Genomic DNA, 19,849 nt, shown 5'->3' with positions numbered 1-19,849 from the left:
CTGACAGGGAGTGCCTGGGCAGCAGTGTCCTTACTTCCGATGTGTCTGGGGAAGGGCCTGCTTGGGGTGGCGGAGCTTGGGCTGCCTGGGGCTGGCTGTTAGAGGTGCATTTGGAAGCTGGGGTGAGCAGGGTTGGGCGCCGTGTCCATCACGTAGGGAAGGAAGGGGCTCTGATTCCTTTACTGTCTCCTGGGGAGGGAGCCACTTGTGCCTACCTTGACTTTTGTGGGTTCCTACAGCATAGAGCTGGCACTACAGTCATACCTTGCCAGTATGCTCCCTGAGGCTTTGTGTGTTGAAAACAGTCATGTCCAAAGTGCGATCGAGGAAATGGCCATTTCTCCTTGGCTTAAGCTTTTGCTTCATTTCACGTCAACTTAGAGCTACTGAACCTCCCAAGCAAAGTCTTCATTTCAAGGAGGCCACTGACGAAAGGACCTAGAAAGGGGATGGTTTCCTGGGTTTTCTGATGGTCATTTTATCATTTACTTACTCAGTTTGGTGTTCTTTCATTTTAGCTTTAAATGCATATGGTTGTCAAAAGCAAAACCAACCATGCCAAAAAATGATGCCCAACAAAAGCATAGATTTTGGTATTCCTAATAAATAAACGTTCTTTCTCATGGCTTAGTTGAATTGTTTTTCCGGAAGCTCAGTCCTTCGTCGGCTCAAACTGGAGGATATTGTTCTGTTTTGGTGTTTCTTCATTTTCAGGCATTTGGACCAAAGTATCTCACACCTTCTCTTAATTTCACCCTCTTCTGTGTGAGTTTTCTGCCACCTTTGACTTTTCTTTTGCTTTTGGCCAATATTGTTGTAATTCTTTCTGGCTTCTTGCTTCTTTGAGCACAACCCTGCTGCTGTTCCTTTGGATTTTTTCCTAGCTCTCCCTTGGCTTCCATTGTCTGCCATGTCTGTTTTTCCAAATCCTAGTCCCAGAGACTAGCCCTGCAGAGGAGTGTAGCTAGGGGCTGTGGGGCCAGATGTGCAAGGTCCCAGTCCTGACTCGAACACTCCCTAGTTATGTGACCTTGAGCTAGTTAATTCCCTTTTGCAGACTTCACCGTCTTCCACAATAAGAGGGGACATCACAGTACCTCTGTCACAGAGCTCTTTAGGTGATTCAGTGACTTCATACTGGTGAGGTGCTCAGAACAGTGCCTTACATCACTAGGGTTTAGTGTGGGCTTCTTCCATTTCTGATATAGGGGAAATATTAGCTCTTGGGAAAGATCAGACAATGGAGGAGAATGGGTTTGATGATGGGGTAGTGGTATTTCAGCATATTGTTTCTGAGGTACTTCTGGTCCTTCCTGATATAAAGGGGAAGATCCCTGTGGCCCCTAGACTGGTTCTTGAGATACAAATCACATATCGTATAGTTCATCAATTGAGAGTGTACTGTTCAACAGTTTTGGGTACACTGTACTGTTCATCTTGTTTAAATTCTGGTAAAATATATATAAACACAAAATTTGCCATATTAACCAATTTTCAATGTACAGGTCTTTGGCACTAGTTGCATTTATAATGTTCTACAACATGACCTCTATTTCCACAACTTTTCCTTCACGCCAAACAGAAAGTCTGTGCCCAGTAAGTAGTAACTCCCTAGCCCCTCTGCCTTGGCCTCTGATAACCTCTGATCTGCTCTCTGACTCTATGAATTAGCCTATTCTAGATATTTTCTGTCAGTGGGATCATACAGTACATGTTCTTTTGTGTAGACTTCTTTCATTCAGCCTCCTTTTCTCAAGGTTCACGTGTGTCGTTGCACGTATCAGAACTCCATTCCTTTCTATGCCCGAGGACTATTTCACTGGATGGCTATATTCTACTTTGTTTATCCACTCATCCACAGGCGGACATTTGGGTTGTCTCCACCGTTCGGCTGTTGTAATCATGCTGCTGGACACTGGCGTACAAGTATCTGGTCAAGTCCCTGCTTTCAGTCTACCGAGGAGTGGAATGGCTGGGCCATCTAGTAGTTCTATTTTAGCTGTTTGAATAATTGGCCAGCTATTTTCCTGGAAAGGTCATTCTGCCCTCTGGTATTCCTCTCTTTTGGAGTTTATCTCCTGCAGATTCTGTTACATTTTGTCTCATCACCCAAGTTCCCCATATTCTGAGCAGCAGACTTGTTCTTGTACCCTCTGACCACGTGTCTCCCCTCCGTGTGTCTGGGGGCACAGCCCTCCTCTCTTCCTTATGAACCGCTAGAGCACATATTGCTCACTTTGGCCCCTCACGCACCCAGTCATTCTTTGTCTAATTGTCCAAGGAATGGGTGTTTATGCAGAAAGTCATCCACAGGCTTCGGTCTACTTCGTCTGGGGGTGATTTCAGCCACTCAGATTCCCCTAAAACGTTGTACTTGAAGGTATGGGAAATCAGGGACATGGAGCCAAAGGACTGCAGCCCTCAGACACGCTCCTTCACCCCCACAACACCTTGCTTTGTTTTTCTGCATCGACTTTGCTTGTCCTTACAAGCAATTTGGCCACTCTTGTCCAGCGGGAGAGTTGTTCTCCACTCTTCATTTGCTCACAGTTTCTCCACTTTTCTCTGGGCAAGTGAATTAATTAACGGATACTCCAACAGACTGTAAGCCCGCCTCAGACAGCCATTCTGGAGGTTGGGTAATTGTTAGCCAGGGTTTCTGGATGTCATTCATTTCACAATCAGGCTCCTAATTAATCTCAGCACCATTCTCACCAGAAGAAAGGCTGATGCGGGGAAACATCCCCAATTACCATGAGAAAGGAAATGTCAAGAGCCCCGTTGAGTTTTCCTGGCATCCACCCCTTGTCTCAGATGAAAACCCGCCATTAACGCGCAGAGAGGCAGCCTGGCGAGCAACCCTGCAAATTCGAGGACTGTGAGAGCATGAGGAGCCCCAGACAGCCGGACCCAGCTCTGGGAGGAACCTGCGGGGTCTGAGCTCTCGTATGCTAACACCCATTGTGCTGCCCAAGATAGCGTGGAGAATCCCTGCGCTGTGTGCACATTGGAGCAGCGGTAGCTCTGCTGGCCCTGAAGCCTGCTGGGCAGTTTAAACCGGGAAAAGCTAAAGGTCTCCCTTTTTTGTCTGTGTTTTTGTGTCCACAGGACAAAAGATCCTTCATCACCGAAGTGACGTTTTAGAAACAGTGGTCCTGATCAACCCCTCAGATGAAGCCGTCAGCACTGAGGTAAGCATGTGGCCCCGTGGAGTCTCGGGCGGAGTGTCACCTGGTGGACAGCGCCCACCTGACTGGAAGGGCAGGGGTGGGCAGGGCAGGAGAAGGCCACGGAGAGAGAAGTTCTGATCCAGGGTCGCTTCCTTACCCCCGGTCAGTGGCCGGTTCTCTACCTCAGGACCACCCCAGACTGCCCCTCCCCATAAGGACAAAGTGGAAGATGCGTGGTGGAACTGGGGTATTTTATAGAGGCAAGGGGATATGAAATCTTGGGTGTTTATGGAGGGTGTGGTGCTCGGTGGTGTCTGGCTTGAGAGGTAGCAGGGGAAATAGACTGCAAGCCCTCAGGACAGGACATTTGGGACACAGGTTTGGAGAAAAATAATATCTTTGAGGCAAGCGCCCTCCAGAGCTATTCTGCTTACCCCCCTATAATGGCTCCCAAAGGCAGGATAGCCTGGTAATCGGGAGCATGGCCTCGGGTGCCGGACTCCCTGGATTCTGCCACTTTTAAGCTGGTGGCCTGGGGTAAATTATTTATTGTCTTTTTGTCTCAGTTCCTACCTCTGTGAAATGGAGATCACAACAGTGCTTATGATGTGAATAGAAGCCTTAGATGCTTAAAACAGAGCATGGCGTGTAAGCACTGAAATAGAAATGTTGGTTGTTCTTCTTATTAATGTTATTATTACTGTCATTTGAAATTATTGCCAAAAAAGAATAACTGGGTATTTCCGAGACTATAGTTAGAGAAGAGCTTGGCTGAAGCCAAGAGTCCCTGGCCCCCCAGGCAGAAGGAATTGCTGCAGCTCCCTTTTCCTCTTCTTTTATGACAGGTTAGCAATTTTGAAACCCGGTGCTGCTTGGACGTTAAGGCTGCCATAGTCCTTGGGGGCTGGGGGAGGGGGGACTTTATTATCTACAACATCTCCTCTGCCCATGCTTTGAGCTTCTTTTTGAAAATTGGGATATGATTCATAATAAAATCCATCTTTTAAAGTGTGTAATTCGTGGGTTTTTAGTATATGCACCAAGTTGCGTGCCTATCATCACCCTCTTCCAAAATACGTCCACCACCCCTTGAAAACCCCCAGCCGGTTAGCCAACGCTCCCCATTCCTCCCAGTTGCTGGCAATTTGTAATCTACTTTTTGCCTCTGTGGATTTGCCTCTTTGGATTATTTTGGATAATGGAATCCTATACTAGGTGGCTTTTGTGTCTTGGCTTATTTCCCTCAGCATAAGGTTTTCAGGAGTCACCCACGTTGTAGCATGTATCAGTACTTCATTCCTTCTTTATGATTGAATGCTATTCCATTGTGGGGATGTCCCTCAGTTTATCCAGTCATCAGCTGATGGACACTGGGTAGCTTCCACTTTTTGGCAATCATTATGTAGTCTGTTGTGATCCCACTTCCATCTGCTCCAGATCGGCAGGACCTCTTTGACAGTGCATGAAGGCGCGCGGTTGAGGCAAATGGTGGGCTAGCAGTCTCTCTCTGATGAACAGAATTAGGAAGTAAAGGCAACTTGAGATGGAAAAGGAAAACAAAGGAATTTCTTCAAGGAATCCAGGCTTGCTTGTGGAGCAGATGGGGCTGGAACGATTACGTGGGTCTTGTGTGTTTCCTTGATTAGAACTTGGGATTCTTGGGGACCACGCGTCATGTCCTGTTCACTTTTGTATCCCTCCCTTGGTGTCTAGCATGATGCCTGGCAGTGAATTTGTGCTGAACTGAACTGTGCTCAGAACGAATACCTTGGTGCTTGGAGCTGAAGGACAGGCTGGCTTCCTGCCACTTTAAAGAACAGAGAGTTCTTTCGTGCAAACCATTTACAATTCTATTAAAAAGATTCCCATTTGGGGGGAGAAAAAAGATTCTCGTTTGGGGCAGCCTTTTGTTTCTGTTCAATGTCAGGCACCTTGCTGATCTACTGGAGATGGGCATTTGGAGCTGAGCATTTGCTGGATGGCTTGGAAGGAAAGGGGTCCTGTAAGGGAGGGGCTCACTGGGGACTGTCACTGGAAATCTGTGCTTCCTGAGGCAGCAGTCGGGGGCGGGGTGGGGGGGCTGGGCTGTACTTGGTGACTCAGCCTGTGGAGACTTCTGTGTGAAAGACAAGGAAACTAGTGGGGAGAGAGTCAATCACCACTACTGGTTTGGTTGTCTCAAACATGGAAGGTGGCACTCATGGGCCCGTTGACCAGATGACCACAGTTGTTGGCTCTGTCCACCGCCCCAGGGAAAATGCACGAGTTTGGTTGGTGATGGATGTCAAGCCCTGCAAGAGCCAGCCCTGTCCTGCGAGTGGGATGGTGGGTGGTGTTACGTGTGGCTCATGTTCAGCTCCCTGTGCTTTGTTTCAGGTGCGCCTGATGATCACGGATGCTGCCCGACACAAGCTGCTCGTGTTGACCGGGCAGTGCTTTGAAAATACCGGAGAGCTCATTCTCCAGTCCGGTTCTTTCTCCTTCCAGAACTTCATAGAGATTTTCACCGATCAAGAGGTGGGCTCCTGTCTGCAAATAGCTAAGCTTTCCAGTTGCTTGGTTACAATTGTAGCCTGAGGCTCCACTTTGAAAGCCTGGGATTGGGGCTAGGAGAAGGGGAGGGAATGTCACACCTCCTTTGAAATAAGCAAAATTGCATGATCCAACATACTGTAGTCCTACTGACTCATCACTAAAAGAATTCGGGACACCCATCTATAATGAATTGGAACCATTTTTAATGTGCTGGAGATGGAGGTGGAGGGGGATTGGAATAGTCAATAGTTTAGAGATGGCAAAAATAATGAAGAAACTTGAAATGATAGAGCCAAGAAGAAAACCCAGGTGTCCTGTTTTTTCTGAAAGAGTACTCCAAAGATCTCTTAGTCTTTAAGAGGTAGGATTCAACTGCCCTGATGTCTTTCAGTATCTGTACTTACTTTCCCCAGTCTAATTATTTCTCACTGGTCTTATTGTTAATGACTGGTCCCAATGTTTGAACTTGGGCTACTTGAACAGCCCAACAAAGAGAGGGCTCAAGAAAGGGAAGCAGGTAGGGAAATGCGGCACATCCTTGCCCCCAACAACAAGATGGTTAAGGCAGCTGGATTGAACGTGGGTCATTAGTATTTCTAATGAACATATCTTATTCACTGATGATACATGTGAGGGGTTGAATATTATATGACATTAGTGGTGTTTGGTAAAATCAGATTAAAGAGCTTAATTTGGTTATTTTTGCTTGAGAATTTATCCTGGCTGGGAAAATTCTCTTTCCAAAACAACATGCCTCTTTCATTTTGTTTGTTTAGTAGTTAGATATTCTAACTCCTAGGGCCATCAATGTAGCAGGTTGGGGCCTGCCATGTTTCTACACGGAGGGGCTGAGGGATGTGTATACCGGAGTCCCCGTGTCCACTTGAAACCATCTTCCTGAGAACTTCCTGAGTTGATGGCCTCTCAGGCACCCAAGTGGCAAAGGGCCATCTGTCTCTCTGCATTTAAGCTTCCTTAGCCCTGGACTTCACAGAGAGGTCTCTCTGTACCTGTCATCAATGGTGAGAGCTGTGGCTTTGTTTGGCTTACCTGGAGGCTTTGTGAAAACGTTGGTGGGGTGATTTCACAGTGTTTCACTCCCCACCTACTGGGGAGAATAAAAAACAGGGAAAAGAAACATTTCACTTTCAGAAGGTGTGATGTCAGCTGGGGCCTGAGGCAGACAGCCCTGGCTCCCCACAGCAGGAAGGGGCCTCAGGGAGCACTGTGAGTGCTCACAGCTGGTACCATCCTAACCTGCTTCAAAACGAATGAAGGCTTTTGTCCCTTTCTCTCCGGAGTTTGTCATCTCCCTACCTCCAAGGCTACTAGGGTTTAGCCTGCACAATTGGAAATCACTGACTTAATAGAAGATTGTATTGACCAATGGTCACTAGCCATTTAGAGCCACGACTGCCTCCTGTGTCCTTGGAAAAAGTACAGAATGACTTTGTAACAAAGGGACCTTAAAGGTCATTGGTGTTGAGGTTTGTTCCTTTTATTGAGTTCTTGATATATGCTCGTCCCTCTAGAGAAACCAGAAACACCATTTAGGAAAAACAAATGATGCATTTAAAAAAAAATAAAAATAGATTAAAAATAAATGGACTGAAAATATAATTACATCTTGATCTTCAGTCTGTGGGAGTCTTAGTCATTGGAGGTTAACTACATAACCAGAATTTAACGGATAGAAGAGTCATCTGGGCAACCCATTCCTCCCTGAAATCGGAAGAAGGTGAAATCACATCTCCTGGGACAGTTTCCATTCTCTCTGTTAGAGAGTTTTTCCTTCTTTATCTCATTCTATCTTATTTTTGGAAAGAATGCGCTCCCTTTTCCACTTGAGGTATTGCAGACACCCATCACCAGCACTGCCAGTTGTTTTTTCCCTTCAGATTATTTTCGGTTCTGCACACCGTTCTTCATAAAAGAAGAGAGTGAAAGTTCATTACATTGTCTGGTCACTTTCCTTTAAACCTGTTGGCAGGAAAGGGATGAGATGGGTTTGGGGGAAAGTGAGGAGTTGTCTTGGGCATGTTTTAGTGCCTTGGCGTTACTAGACAATTAGATACATGAGTCAGGGGCTCGAGGAACCAAGAGTGGGGCTGGAGACACGTGGCAGCAGATGAGGTGATCTAGAGAGAGAAGTGTATTTGAAGAGCAAGGTTTAGAGGTTATGGTAAAGGAGGAGGAGATGACAACTTCAGTTTGTCTGTTTGGTTTTGGTCTAGTTTCTTTAAAATGTCATGACTCATACTGGGTACCATACTCCAGGGGTCCCTGACCAGGTTAGGACTTCTAACCTGACTTCTGTAGTTTTCAATACAATCTTTTATTAAGTACGTCTAAAAGTAACTTTTGACCATCAACATCCATAATTTAAATGTCACTGGGGAGGGGATGCAGGCTTTAAGGAGAGCTGTAATTTACATAAACTGGAGGCTCACTTTAAGAAAAAGAAAACAAAATTATCAGTACACAGTTAAGTACAGGGTTTTGGGAGGGGACCATGCCAGTGAGGAGCCTTGAAGTTTAAGCTTCTTTAGCTTTACGATAAATCCACTTGCCTGTCAACTAAAATCCTTGAGTCTTCTCCATGAATATGGTTGTTAAGCCGCATCTCCCAATCCTTTGCTTTATCCTGCTGGTTTACTGGACCTTACATTTATCCCTTTAGCACGCCAGCCTGTTAGAGTTAACTTAGCCATCGTCATCCCAATGTCAAGAGCTTTCCATGAGTGTTTTAATTCTGCCATCCCACCTTCTGCTCTGCCTCCCATTGTCATGCCACTGACAGATTTGACAAGCATGTCTTTGCCATTTTTATCCAAGTCCGTGCTCCACAGGACATAAATGAGGCCTGAGGCATCCCATCACAGACCTCCGTCCAGGTTGACACTAAGCAGCAGGATTTCTATGAGTGGCTCCGTATCCGCCTCATTCTGCTATCACACTGTTCAGAGATCTTCTTAAACGTCTTGCTAAAACCCAGAGATACACTGTCCACCGTATTTCCTCGCCAGTCAAGCAAGTAACCTAATCAAAAAAGGAAATCTAGTTAGAGTAGGCTGTGGTTTAGAAATTCAAATCTTATTTCATTATCTGCAGTAAAGTAAATTATTTCTCATCTCTTCCTTCCTCTTCCAGTATGCCTGCATTTAATTAGAGTTTTAACATATTTAACAAAGAGACTATCTTTGCCCCAAGCAATATTTCTTCCAGTTGAGCCTCTCATCTGTATTCCTAAGAACAAATGTAGGGTAGGTAGTGTGCTTGAGAAGTATTCGCAGGCTCATGGTCACTTCCAAAGCAGCCACTCTGGGAGGACAGTGCATATTGAATTGGCCAAGTTCCGTGCAGTTTAACGAACACCTCTGGAGCTGATGATGTATTAGGGAAACACACATAACAATACAAAGATACACGAGGGTGTGTTTCCTCCTATTCACAAACTTCTACTACAATGGGCTATACTAACTACCATTTACTACGATGATATTTCCAAACTCTATAAGAGGAAGACACTGTTTCCAAGTCTGAGACGTACTCACAAGTTTCCTTGCCACTGCTAAGGCTGTTGGCTCCTCTTTGTTTCTCTCATCTGTGCATTGCACAGAGATTGAGTGGGTGTTTTTAAGACTTAGTCTTTTGCTCTGAGACACTCACTCCAGCATTCGTGTTGGTGGTCAGGTCTGGAAGCTGGCTCAGGCAATGGGGGGGAAACATAGGCTTTGTTGCCGCTGTGTAGCTCTAAGACTGTGGGAGTCATGCCTCCTATTCCCTCTCTCCTTCGTGAAGGCCTCTCTCTAGCTCTGCTTTCTGCATCCTGCCTCATCATGGCAAGTACACTGTGGCTTCTCCAGGGAGACCCGATTTCCCCTTTCCGAAAGAAACCTGTGCAGTGCTGACTTTCTTCTCTGCTTTCCCTTGTACATAGTTTTTTATTCACCAGACTCTGCTGTTTTCCAATACCCTTGACTTCCTCAAAATTCTGTGCAAATTTGCTTTGTTTTGGGGTCATATTTCCTTCATTTCTTAGGAACTTCCCAGATAGAAGTGAAAAGATGGGAAATAGGTATTCCTCAAGTTGGGGTTTTTTTGTTTGTTTGTTTGTTTTGTTTTTTTGGTTTTTTTTGTTACCTTTTCCTTAAACTTGATTCAATACCTTCTACACACAGCTGGCTCATACCCTTAGCTGCCACACCCCTCAGGGTGGAATTTTAAAAACTGCAATGAAGTAGACTTAATTTTAAAAAAATTTCACTGTTGAAGACTCAGCATTTTGGTTTTTCCTAGATTTCTCCTCTAAAATGTATTATAAAACATGAATAGTGTGTATGTACTTGGTGTGAAAATGAGGATGGAGAGAACCCTAATTGTGCTACAATAACGGTGATGAGGGTCTCTGCTAATTACTGGACGACAGACCCTCTTTGGTGCTAATGTTTGCTCTGATCAGCAGATAATTTGAGTAAAAGCCACCCCAGATGTGCTTTTTCAGTTTTCTTACCTTCTAAAACAGTGGACTCTTCTCCCTTTTATAGGAAATTGTCAAGTCTGAGGAAAACAACAAAGTCAAAGACTTATTATTTTGCTATTTTGTGACCCTTCACAAAATGTAGGATAAATACACTAACAAAACAGAAGTGGAAATGTCACTACAATCTAATGTAGGAAAATTCAGATTCTATAAATTACCCATCTACACTACACACACTAGTTGCCTTGGAATGTTAGTATCCAGGAGGTTGTGTGAGACAGGAAACCATTCAAAGACTGGAAAGTGAGAGCTCATACCATGCTGGCTGGGGGATGCCTGGGCCAAGTGAAGTCTTTACTTTCCTCTTCATCATTAGCCATCAAAGACACAGAGCTCTTTTCACTTGAAACTCTGGGCTGATTTATGAGCTTTGCCACACCTGAGAGAAGACTGGAGTTTATGACATGATTTTCCCTCAGTATTTACTAAGCCAAGACCATGAAACATATGGCCATACTATGGAGTTAGAAAGCACTTTGATTAAACCCCAGTCTCTGTTTTGGTCGTGCTTTGCTTTTCTGCATTCCCATCCTATGGTCCTGTTGTATGCACTGAAACAATTTTGAGCCAGATTGGATCCTAGCCACTCACACCCAGCTCACCCTGAGAAAAGCAGGAGTTGTGAGAAAGCAGAGTGTTTCACCTTGGATTTAAACCTGAGCCGATGGGGGACAAGTCTGGCTACTTGCTCCTATAATTATCCATTTGCTTTCATCATGACTTTAATCAGAGGATTTGTATTTTCTGAGAATCCCCTGGATGAGCCACTCATGTTTTAAACATGCCAGAACCAGTGACTTTTTGTAGTGATGTGTAGTCTAGAACTTTCTGTCTCTGAGGGGAAGAAAAACGCATCCAACTTTTTGCTTTGGTATCCACCAAATTTTAAAAGTAGTCAACAACTAGTGCACTCTATCTAAATTTTAGTGTGTCAGGCAGGCCTTTTGGCCAAGCCCAGTGGAATCGACATTTTATGTAAGTGGTGAGATGACTCTCATAGGCTTCCTCTATGATTGTGTAAAGGGCATTTTGTGCATGACAGGCACCCAGGGGTGATACCCAAAGTACTTCATAACCGCTGCGGCACAGGCACTGGTCATTCAGAATGGCCACTGGTCCTAGAACCGGAGCAGAGGTCTGGAGGTCCCCTGCTGGGCAAGAACAGACGCTGGAGGGGTCCCAGAGGAGGTGCTGGCAGTGGGGAGCGGTGGTTTGGCAGAAGGGAGTAATAGAAGGGTGCAGGGTGGAGGCTGTTCAGCTACCAGAATGGCAATAATTCTGTGTTTACCCAACTAGCACCTCTGAAATCAGCCCTTTGTGTACCCGGTGATCCTGTAATGCGTAGTAATGGATGGAGATGATGGATCAGTGATGACAGTCACTTAAACCTTTTCTTTCTTCCTTTATTATTATTATTTTTTTAACTCCCAGATTGGGGAATTACTGAGTACCACCCATCCTGCCAACAAAGCCAGCTTAACACTGTTCTGCCCTGAAGAAGGGGACTGGAAGAACTCCAATCTTGACAGACACAACCTCCAAGACTTCATTAATATTAAACTCAACTCAGCTTCTATATTGCCAGAAATGGAAGGACTTTCCGAGTTTACCGAGTATCTCTCAGAATCAGTGGAAGTCCCATCTCCCTTTGATATCCTAGAACCTCCCACATCAGGCGGATTCCTAAAGCTCTCCAAGCCTTGTTGTTACATTTTTCCAGGAGGGAGGGGCGACTCTGCACTGTTTGCCGTGAACGGATTCAATATGCTCATCAATGGAGGATCGGAAAGGAAATCCTGCTTCTGGAAGCTCATCCGACACTTGGACCGAGTGGACTCCATCCTACTCACCCACATTGGGGATGACAATTTGCCTGGAATAAACAGCATGCTGCAGCGGAAGATTGCAGAGCTCGAGGAAGAACAGTCTCAGGGCTCCACCACAAATAGTGACTGGATGAAAAACCTCATCTCTCCTGACTTAGGAGTTGTATTTCTCAATGTCCCTGAAAATCTTAAAAATCCAGAGCCAAACATCAAGATGAAGAGAAGCATAGAAGAAGCTTGCTTCACTCTCCAGTACCTAAATAAATTGTCTATGAAGCCAGAACCTCTCTTTAGAAGCGTAGGCAATACCATTGACCCTGTCATTCTTTTCCAAAAAATGGGAGTTGGTAAACTTGAGATGTACGTCCTTAACCCAGTCAAGAGCAGCAAGGAAATGCAGTATTTTATGCAACAGTGGACTGGCACTAACAAAGACAAGGCTGAACTAATCCTGCCTAATGGTCAAGAAATAGATATCCCAATTTCCTACTTAACTTCAGTCTCCTCTTTGATCGTGTGGCATCCAGCAAATCCTGCAGAGAAAATCATTCGGGTCCTGTTTCCTGGCAATAGCACCCAGTACAATATCCTGGAAGGACTGGAAAAGCTCAAACACTTAGACTTTCTGAAACAGCCACTGGCCACCCAGAAGGACCTAACTGGCCAGGTGGTGACTCCAGCTGTGAAACAAGTGAAACTGAAACAGAGAGCCGACAGCCGAGAGAGCCTGAAGCCAGCTGCAAAACCACTTGCGAGTAAATCTGTCCGAAAGGAGTCAAAAGAAGAGACCCCTGACGTCGCAAAAGCTAATCACGTGGAAAAGGCACCCAAAGTTGAAAGCAAAGAAAAGGTAACTGTGAAAAAAGACAAGCCCATAAAAACAGAGACCAAACCTCCAATGACCGAAAAGGAGGTCCCCAGCAAGGAAGAGCTGCCCCCGGTGAAAGCTGAGGTGGCTGAAAAGCCCACCACAGATGTCAAACCCAAAGTCGCCAAGGAGAAGACGGTGAAAAAGGAAACAAAGGCAAAATCTGAAGAAAAGAAAGAGGAGAAGGAAAAGCCTAAGAAAGAAGTGGCTAAAAAGGAGGACAAAACACCCATTAAGAAGGAGGAAAAACCCAAAAAGGAAGAGGTGAAAAAGGAAGTGAAAAAAGAAATCAAGAAAGAAGAGAAAAAAGAACCCAAGAAAGAGGTTAAGAAAGAAACCCCACTGAAGGAAGCCAAGAAGGAGGTGAAGAAGGAAGAGAAGAAGGAAATTAAAAAGGAAGAAAAGGAACCCAAAAAAGAAATTAAGAGACTTCCTAAAGACACAAAGAAATCATCTACTCCTCTATCGGAAGCCAAAAAACCAGCTGCATTAAAACCAAAAGTACCCAAGAAGGAAGAGGCTGTTAAGAAAGATTCTGTTGCTGCTGGGAAGCCAAAGGAGAAGGGGAAGATTAAAGTCATTAAGAAGGAAGGCAAGACATCAGAGGCTGCGGCCGCAGCCATTGGCTCTGTGGCTGCCACTGCGGCTCTGGCAGCAGCAGCTGGTGTAGCAGGCGCTGGCCCGGCCAAAGAACTTGAGGCCGAGAGGTCCCTTATGTCATCCCCTGAGGATCTGACCAAGGACTTTGAAGAGCTAAAGGCCGAAGAGGTCGATGTAGCAAAAGACATGAAGCCTCAGCTGGAGCTGATTGAAGATGAGGAGAAACTGAAGGAAACTGAGCCAGTCGAATGCTATGTCATCCAGAAAGAGACAGAAGTCATCAAAGGCCCTGCTGAGTCTCCCGATGAGGGAATCACCACCACTGAAGGGGAGGGTGAATGTGAACAAACTCCAGAGGAGCTGGAGCCGGTCGAGAAGCAGGGAGTGGATGACATTGAAAAATATGAAGACGAAGGAGCTGGTTTTGAAGAATCCTCAGAGACTGGAGACTATGAAGAGAAGGCAGAAACTGAGGAGGCCGAGGAGCCGGAAGAGGACGTTGAAGAAAATGTGTGTGTGAGCACCTCCAAGCACAGCCTCATGGAGGAGGAGGAAAGTGCCAAGGCTGAGGCAGATGTGCACATTAAGGAGAAGAGGGAGTCTCTGGTCAGTGGAGATGACCGGGCAGAAGAAGACATGAATGAGGTGGTGGAGAAAGGAGAAGCTGAACAATCGGAGGAGGAGGGTGATGAAGAGGATAGAGCCGAGGATGCCAGAGAGGAAGAATATGAGCCCGAAAAAGCGGAAGCTGAAGATTACGTGATGGCCGTGGTCGACAAGGCTGCGGAGGCTGGCGGCGTCGAGGATCAGTATGGATTCCTTACCACAGCCATCAAGCAACCAGGAGCCCAGTCTCCTGCCCGAGAACCTGCGTCTTCAATTCATGATGAGACTTTACCTGGAGGCTCAGAGAGTGAGGCCACCGCTTCTGATGAGGAGAATCGAGAAGACCAGCCTGAAGAGTTCACTGCCACCTCTGGCTACACGCAGTCTACCATTGAGATTTCCAGTGAGCCCACCCCAATGGATGAGATGTCTACTCCTCGCGATGTGATGAGTGATGAGATCAACAACGAAGAGACAGAGTCCCCATCTCAAGAATTTGTAAACATCACCAAATACGAGTCTGCACTATATGCGCAGGAATACAGCAAACCTGCTGTTACGACACTCAATGGATTATCTGAAGGCTCAAAAACAGATGCCACAGATGGGAAGGACTACAATGCATCAGCCTCCACCATCTCACCACCATCGTCCATGGAGGAAGACAAATTTAGCAAATCTGCTCTGCGTGATGCGTACTGCTCGGAAGAGAAAGACCTAAGAGCCAGTGCCACACTGACGATCAAAGAATCCATCCCAGCAGTCTCTGATGAAAAACTGAGTCCACCCAAGAGCCCATCCCTGAGCCCATCTCCTCCTTCACCCATAGAGAAGACCCCTCTAGGTGAACGCAGTGTGAACTTTTCTTTGACGCCCAATGAGATTCAAGTCTCAGCAGAGGCCGAAGCAGCCCCAGTGTCTCCTGAGGTGACCCAAGAAGTAGTTGAAGAGCATTGTGCTAGTCCTGAGGATAAGACCCTGGAAGTGGTGTCTCCCTCTCAGTCTGTAACTGGCAGTGCGGGCCACACACCTTACTACCAGTCTCCCACAGAAGAGAAGTCTAGTCAGCTCCCCACAGAAGTAACCGAAAAACCACCAGCGGTTCCAGTGAGTTTTGAATTCAGTGATGCCAAAGATGAGAATGAAAGGGCTTCCATAAGCCCCATGGATGAACCTGTGCCTGACTCAGAATCTCCCATTGAAAAAGTTTTGTCTCCTTTACGGAGCCCTCCCCTAATTGGATCCGAGTCTGCATATGAAGGTTTTCTAAGTGCTGATGACAAGGTTGCTGGTAGAGGTGCTGAAAGCCCCTTTGAAGGAAAGAATGGAAAACAAGGCTTTCCAGACAAATTAAGTCCAGTTTCTGACATAACCTCTACTGGTCTTTTCCAAAACAAAGAGGAAGGGAAAAGCACAGACTTCATACCAATAAAGGAAGACTTTGGTCAAGAAAAGAAAACTGACGATGTCGAAGCTTTGAGTTCTCAATCTGGACTGGCTTTAGATGAAAGGAAGTTAGGAGGAGATGTTTCTCCTACCCAAATAGATGTCAGTCAGTTTGGATCTTTTAAGGAAGATACTAAGATGTCCATTTCTGAAGGCACTGTCTCAGACAAGTCGGCTACTCCTGTTGATGAGGGTGTAGCAGAAGACACATACTCTCATATGGAGGGTGTGGCCTCAGTATCCACAGCTTCTGTGGCTACAAGCTCATTTCCAGAGCCAACAACAGATGATGTGTCTCCTTCTCTGCATGCTGAGGTTGGCTCCCCACACTCCACTGAAGTGGATGACTCCCTTTCAGTGTCTGTGGTGCAAACGCCGACTACTTTCCAGGAAACAGAAATGTCTCCATCTAAAGAAGAATGTCCAAGACCAATGTCAATTTCTCCACCAGATTTCTCCCCTAAAACAGCCAAATCCAGGACACCAGTCCAAGATCACAGATCAGAACAGTCTTCAATGTCTATTGAATTTGGCCAAGAATCCCCTGAGCATTCCCTTGCTATGGACTTTAGCCGACAGTCTCCAGATCACCCTACGGTGGGTGCGAGTATGCTTCACATCACTGAAAATGGGCCAACTGAAGTGGATTACAGTCCTTCGGACATGCAGGACTCTAGTTTATCGCATAAGATACCACCAATGGAGGAGCCGTCCTACACCCAAGATAATGATCTTTCTGAGCTTATCTCAGTGTCTCAGGTTGAGGCTTCTCCATCCACCTCTTCAGCACATACTCCCTCTCAGATAGCATCTCCTCTCCAAGAAGACACTCTATCCGACGTTGCTCCTCCCAGAGATATATCCTTATATGCCTCACTCACCTCAGAAAAAGTACAAAGTCTAGAAGGAGAGAAACTCTCACCAAAATCTGATATCTCGCCACTCACCCCACGGGAGTCCTCTCCTTTATATTCACCTAGCTTTTCAGATTCTACCTCTGCCGTCAAAGAGAGCATAGCAGTTTGCCACACTTCCTCTCCTCCAGCAATGGATGCAGCATCCGCAGAGCCCTATGGCTTCCGTGCCTCAATGTTATTTGATACGATGCAACACCAGCTAGCCTTGAACAGAGATTTGACCTCAACTGGTGTGGAGAAGGACAGTGGAGGGAAGACGCCTGGTGACTTCAGCTATGCCTATCAAAAGCCCGAAAAAACAACCAGATCCCCAGATGGAGAAGGCTATGACTATGAGTCTTACGAGAAAACCACCCGGCCCCCAGATGTGAGTGGCTATTACTATGAGAAGACAGAAAGAACCACAAAATCCCCATCTGACAGCAGCTACTCCTATGACACCATTGAGAAAACCACCAAGACTCCTGAAGATGGTGGCTATGCCTATGACATTGCTGAGAAGACCACCCGGAGCCCTGAAGAGGGGGAGTACAGCTATGAGACAAGTGAGAAGACGATGAGGACCCCTGAAGTGAGTGGTTACAGCTATGAAAAGACTGAGAGGTCTAGAAGGCTCTTGGATGACATCAGCAATGGCTATGATGACCCTGAAGACGGCGGCCACACACTTGGGGATTCTAGCTACTCTTATGAGACCACTGAGAAAATTGCCAGTTTCTCTGAGTCTGGAAGTTTCTCCTATGAGACATCTACAACAGCTACACGAACCCCTGAGGCTTCAAAGTACTGTTATGAGACTGCAGAGAAAATCACCAGAACGCCCCAAGCATCTACGTATTCCTATGAGACTTCGGACCAGTGCTACACTGCAGAAAAGAAGTCCCCCTCAGAGGCTCGCCAGGATGTTGACTTATGCCTTGTGTCCTCCTGTGAATACAAGCATCCCAAGACGGAACTCTCACCCTCCTTCATTAATCCCAATCCTCTCGAGTGGTTTGCCAGTGAAGAGCCAACTGAAGAATCCGAAAAGCCCCTCACCCAAGCAGGGGGAGCCCCACCGCCTCCAGGAGGAAAGCCACAGGGGCGACAATGTGACGAAACCCCTCCCACCTCAGTCAGCGAGTCTGCTCCCTCCCAGACGGATTCTGATGTCCCTCCGGAGACCGAAGAGTGCCCTTCCATCACAGCTGATGCAAATATCGACTCTGAAGATGAATCAGAAACCATCCCCACAGACAAAACTGTCACATACAGACACATGGACCCACCTCCAGCTCCCATGCAGGACCGCAGCCCTTCTCCACGCCACCCTGACGTGTCCATGATGGACCCGGAGGCCTTGGCCATCGAGCAGAACCTGGGCAAAGCTCTGAAGAAAGACCTGAAAGAGAAGACCAAAACCAAAAAGCCAGGCACAAAGACCAAGTCATCGTCCCCTGTCAAAAAGGGGGACGGGAAGTCGAAGCCCTCTGCAGCTTCACCCAAACCAGCGGGCTTGAAGGAATCCTCAGATAAAGTGTCTAGAGTGGCTTCTCCTAAGAAGAAGGAATCTGTGGAGAAAGCAACAAAAACCACTACCACTCCCGAGGTCAAAGCTGCACGTGGGGAAGAGAAAGACAAGGACACCAAGAATGCCGCCAATGCCTCCACATCCAAGTCGGTCAAGACTGCAGCTGCAGGTAGGTGGAAGGTGCCAGCACCCTGATCCAGGCCGAGACTGCTGCACTTGGACCGGAGCCTTTGAATTTCCCTGCAACTTGGTACTAGGAAGATGAGAGAGTACAACAGTCCCTTTCCCCTCTTACTAGCCTTTTCTGCCAAAAGGCGCGGGTCTCAGCCCCGTGGGGCCGCAGGTTTGAGGGTGGTGTGGCACTCGGCCCGGAGCGGCTCTGATTCACCAGGTGTGATTTCCTGGCTTTGTTCCGTCCTGCAACAGAGCAACCACAGCCTTGTTCTGAATCTTCAGAACCAGGGATGTGTGTTTTCAGGCTCCCCTGGGAGACGGTGTTGGCATTGACTTCAGCCACACGGGCCTCAGAATCAAGGGAAGGTGACACAGGCCAGGAGCTCCCAAAGGCTTAGGGAGACCAGGAGTGCCAAGCCAAGCCTAGCCTAGCATGGCCAGTGTAGGCCCAAGATTTAGATTCAATTTTTTTATGAAAAAAATTTTTTAAAGTAAAATTATCACATTTTTAAATGTAAAGTTATGACACTTAAAAATTAAAAATTAGAAAATTTTTACGTTTAAAAATAATCACCAGTCTAGGGCGACATGCACATTAAAGGTAGTACTCTTATTTGTTTTCTTACTGGCCAATGAATGTCATAATTTCAATTGCCAGTACACAGTACAAATTGAGAGAAAAACATCAAAGCTCTTCTTATCTCCCTCTTAGGCCATGGTCTCACTAACAGAGTCAGGATTCTATACCAGTTTGAAATTCAGTTGGTAGGAGATATCTCTGACTTTTGATCATTTCTGTTTTGATCCCAATTCCCTTATTCATCAAGTTCTCAGCAGTGACCTGGGTTTTTGATGAGCAGGTCTCTCTGATGGCCCGGCTTCATTTCTTTGCTTCAAACCAATCATAGGGATTTGCATTAATACATTTTATTTGTTTTAAGTAGTTACTCAGCGATTTCAGATCTCAGTTCACAAAGTAATATAAATCGACCCAAATGTGTAAAGCAAAAAATAATTTAAATAACATTTCCTCATTTATTAAGGGAAAAACCTGATGGCTGACCCTTGGGACTCTTAAATTCTGTGCATGTGAGGAAGCATCACTTAGAGCTGCAAAGCTTTACTTTGAGCAGCCGGGAGGGTCAATTTCAAGCCCGAGTTCTCATCACGTTTCCGCTTTGTACATGTGTGCAGCCAACAATCTGAATTTGCTCATGCTTAGAAGTAGTGGAAAACCACCAGATAATTAACCTCTTGGTTTGAAAGAGTTGGCAACTGGCCTGCACTTGGGAGAAAACATGAAATCCTTCCAGACAGATTAAAAACCGACTGAAACTAGCTACCAAACTTGCCAGATATAGCCACTCTAGCCCACACAACGGGATTTTAAAAACATTTTTTTGTGTGTCATTTAAAGAGGTATTCTTAAGGCCAAGTGATAGAGAGGAGTTCATTTGAATTTACTTTGAAGGTGCTTTCCCAGTAGATTTCTACAACAAGGCCAACTGCGTTATTGATTGATTTTTACAACAAACCTTGGTCGACTCTTGTCAGTTCTCAGTTTGTGCTTCTGTGAGCAACGTTCGTTGGGCATTGATGATGGTGATTTAGCTCACGGGGGGAAACTGAGGACATTTTTAATTGTTAGAACCGT

The 19,849-nt window shown here is 46.1% G+C and overlaps 1 protein-coding gene and 1 long non-coding RNA gene across 4 annotated transcripts in view; one reads left to right on the top strand and one right to left on the bottom strand.

Annotated features, from left to right (window-relative positions):
* Positions 1-19,849, top strand: part of MAP1B (microtubule associated protein 1B) — a 95,225-nt gene that overhangs the window by 67,954 nt on the left and 7,422 nt on the right. For both annotated transcript variants that reach the window (XM_004764483.3, XM_004764484.3), the window contains 3 exons: positions 3,109-3,191; positions 5,547-5,687; positions 11,680-18,190. In XM_004764483.3, the coding sequence (XP_004764540.1) occupies positions 3,109-3,191; positions 5,547-5,687; positions 11,680-18,190 (6,735 nt within the window). The remainder of the gene's footprint in view (positions 1-3,108; positions 3,192-5,546; positions 5,688-11,679; positions 18,191-19,849) is intronic.
* Positions 8,022-11,755, bottom strand: LOC106007055. 2 transcript variants are annotated; one of them, XR_001181559.2, is made up of 3 exons: positions 10,506-11,755; positions 10,219-10,265; positions 8,022-8,744 (listed from the first exon to the last, which is right to left on the bottom strand). It is a non-coding gene; the product is annotated as an uncharacterized LOC106007055 (long non-coding RNA). The 2 variants fall into 2 exon arrangements; XR_006605310.1 differs by lacking the exon at positions 10,506-11,755 and having other exon boundaries at positions 10,219-10,492.

The sequence above is a fragment of the Mustela putorius genome, unplaced genomic scaffold (assembly GCF_011764305.1).
Source record: "Mustela putorius furo isolate JIRA1106 unplaced genomic scaffold, ASM1176430v1.1 tig00000145_pilon_pilon_pilon, whole genome shotgun sequence".
NCBI classification, from domain to species: Eukaryota; Metazoa; Chordata; class Mammalia; order Carnivora; family Mustelidae; genus Mustela; species Mustela putorius.
Note: the sequence above shows the minus strand (reverse complement) of the source record. Positions and strands in the feature narration are given on the sequence as shown.